Below are 1844 nucleotides of genomic sequence, written 5' to 3'. Positions count from 1 at the left end.
TGGAGGCCCCGCCCTCTAACTGGGGCACTGCCCCTCCTGGGGATTGGGCCTGGGGTGTGGACTGTGCCCTTGCCTCATCCCTCTTAGGGCAGGGACTGTCTCTTATACACATCTAGATGTGTATAAGAGACAGAAACAGTCCTGTACACTGAATGAGCCTCTGGGTGGGGACCACAGGATCAGCTGAGTCATGAGTCTCAGGTCCAGGTGGAGTCTGTAGGTTGCCAGCACTCAAAAGTCTGAAAAACGTCCCAAAAGACCATTCTTAGGTTCTACTATTGACGTTATCTTATTGGGGAGCAATTGGGGCAGTCACAAATCTTGTGACCTCTGGCTGCATGACTCCTGAGCAGCAAGGAATCATAGCAAGGCAAGCTGGGGAAGAAGAGCTGCTGGCTGGCTCTCCTCAGGACACCTACATCTGAGCAGAATTCAGGCCCCTCCCGTTGTCCTCATCTTGTGGCCCTTCACTAGCTTTACAGAGGTGGTTTCGGTCCTGAGCAAGGAGGGGATTCGTTTTAGGGAGGGATGATTACTATTCCTGATTTAAAGTTAAACTCTAGATTAAATTCCTCCCATAGTTAACTTGGCCTGTACCCAGGACTGAGTGGGGACAGCCAACCTGTGAGACTAGAAGCGAGGTGGAGTCAGCCACGCAAGTTAAACTCTAGATTAAATTCCTCCTGTGGTTAGCTTGGCCTGTGCCCAGGACTGAGATGGAGTCAGCTGTGCCAGACTTCTCTCACTGTCATCATCTTTGCACAGGTGGTTTCAGCAGCTTGATGCCAAAAAAAAAAAAAAAACCAAAAGGTATTCTGAAAAGCCATGTATGAGTGAATCATACTTGACTTGGCCTCCTTTGACTGAACAGCCATGCCCTGAGTCATCCTTGGGGATCCAAGTGCATGTGTGTGGTTTGAAGCAGAGCTTCCCAGCCAGACCCAGCGTGAAAGGCTGGGACGGCCACACAGGAACCTGGGCTGGGCCCCAACTGCTCCCCCCAGACCTGGGTGGGACGTGCCCGCCACACATACCCTGCTGGCGAAGGGGAAGCTTCTGAGAGTGACAGGAAGTGGCCCAGCCCGAGATTCAGCCCTGGGATCTCTGTGGCCAGCAACTGTGGGGGGCATGTGGACATCTGCTTCCATTTTCCCCAAACCTCCTGAGATTCTGTTCCCTGGTCTGCCCCTGGCATTTCTTCCTCGGGCCCAGAGCCCTCTCCGTGGGGCTCCCTATTAACCTGAATGGTGGGCCAGCCCACTATCCCAGAACCCCATCATCATGGCCACAGGCCAGGACAGCTGTGCTCAGGGCTGGCTCTCAGCTGCACCCCCATCTACCCCACTTTGTCCTTCATGTCTCCAGGCACCTCACACCAGCCCCAAGGATAGCCACCTCCCAGGTCTCCCTCCTCCCTCCACCCAAACCCCAGGGGAGTGCCAGCCCTGTGGCCCATGTGGCTCCATAAGCCCCCTTGGTGCTGCGCCTGCTCAGGGTCCACAGGCCCTCCCTCCTCTTCCTCCTCCCCCAGCTCTGGGCTCCATCTGGGTGCCCCTCCCCTGTGCGCTTTAATCCAGCCCTCTCTCCAGGAGGACATGGTAACTGTGGGTCTTCCCGAGTCACCAGCAGTTGCACCTCCCTTCCCCTGTGCCTTCATGCCTCTTCTCCACTCCCTGTGCTGCCTGTGCACCAAAGCTCTACCCACAGTGTTCAATAAGATCAGGGGCCACTGGAGGCCCCGCCCTCTAACTGGGGCACTGCCCCTCCTGGGGGTTGGGCCTGGGGTGTGGACTGTGCCCATGCCTCATCCCTCTTAGGGCAGGGAGGCCACCCCGGCCGGTGCC

The 1844-nt window shown here is 56.6% G+C and overlaps 1 protein-coding gene across 1 annotated transcript in view; it reads left to right on the top strand.

The window, feature by feature from the left end:
- The window catches only part of YBEY (ybeY metallopeptidase (putative)), a 12263-nt gene extending 11363 nt beyond the window's left edge, over positions 1-900 (top strand). Inside the window, exon 3 of the mRNA XM_011996836.1 lies at positions 766-900. Coding sequence (XP_011852226.1) covers positions 766-783 — 18 coding nt within the window. The 3' untranslated portion in view covers positions 784-900. The remainder of the gene's footprint in view (positions 1-765) is intronic.
- Positions 901-1844: the final 944 nt, after the last annotated feature.

Source organism: Mandrillus leucophaeus, unplaced genomic scaffold (assembly GCF_000951045.1).
Source record: "Mandrillus leucophaeus isolate KB7577 unplaced genomic scaffold, Mleu.le_1.0 Scaffold526, whole genome shotgun sequence".
Lineage (NCBI taxonomy): Eukaryota > Metazoa > Chordata > Mammalia > Primates > Cercopithecidae > Mandrillus > Mandrillus leucophaeus.
The sequence above is the reverse complement of the archived record's forward strand: the minus strand, read 5'-3'. Positions and strand labels throughout refer to the sequence as shown.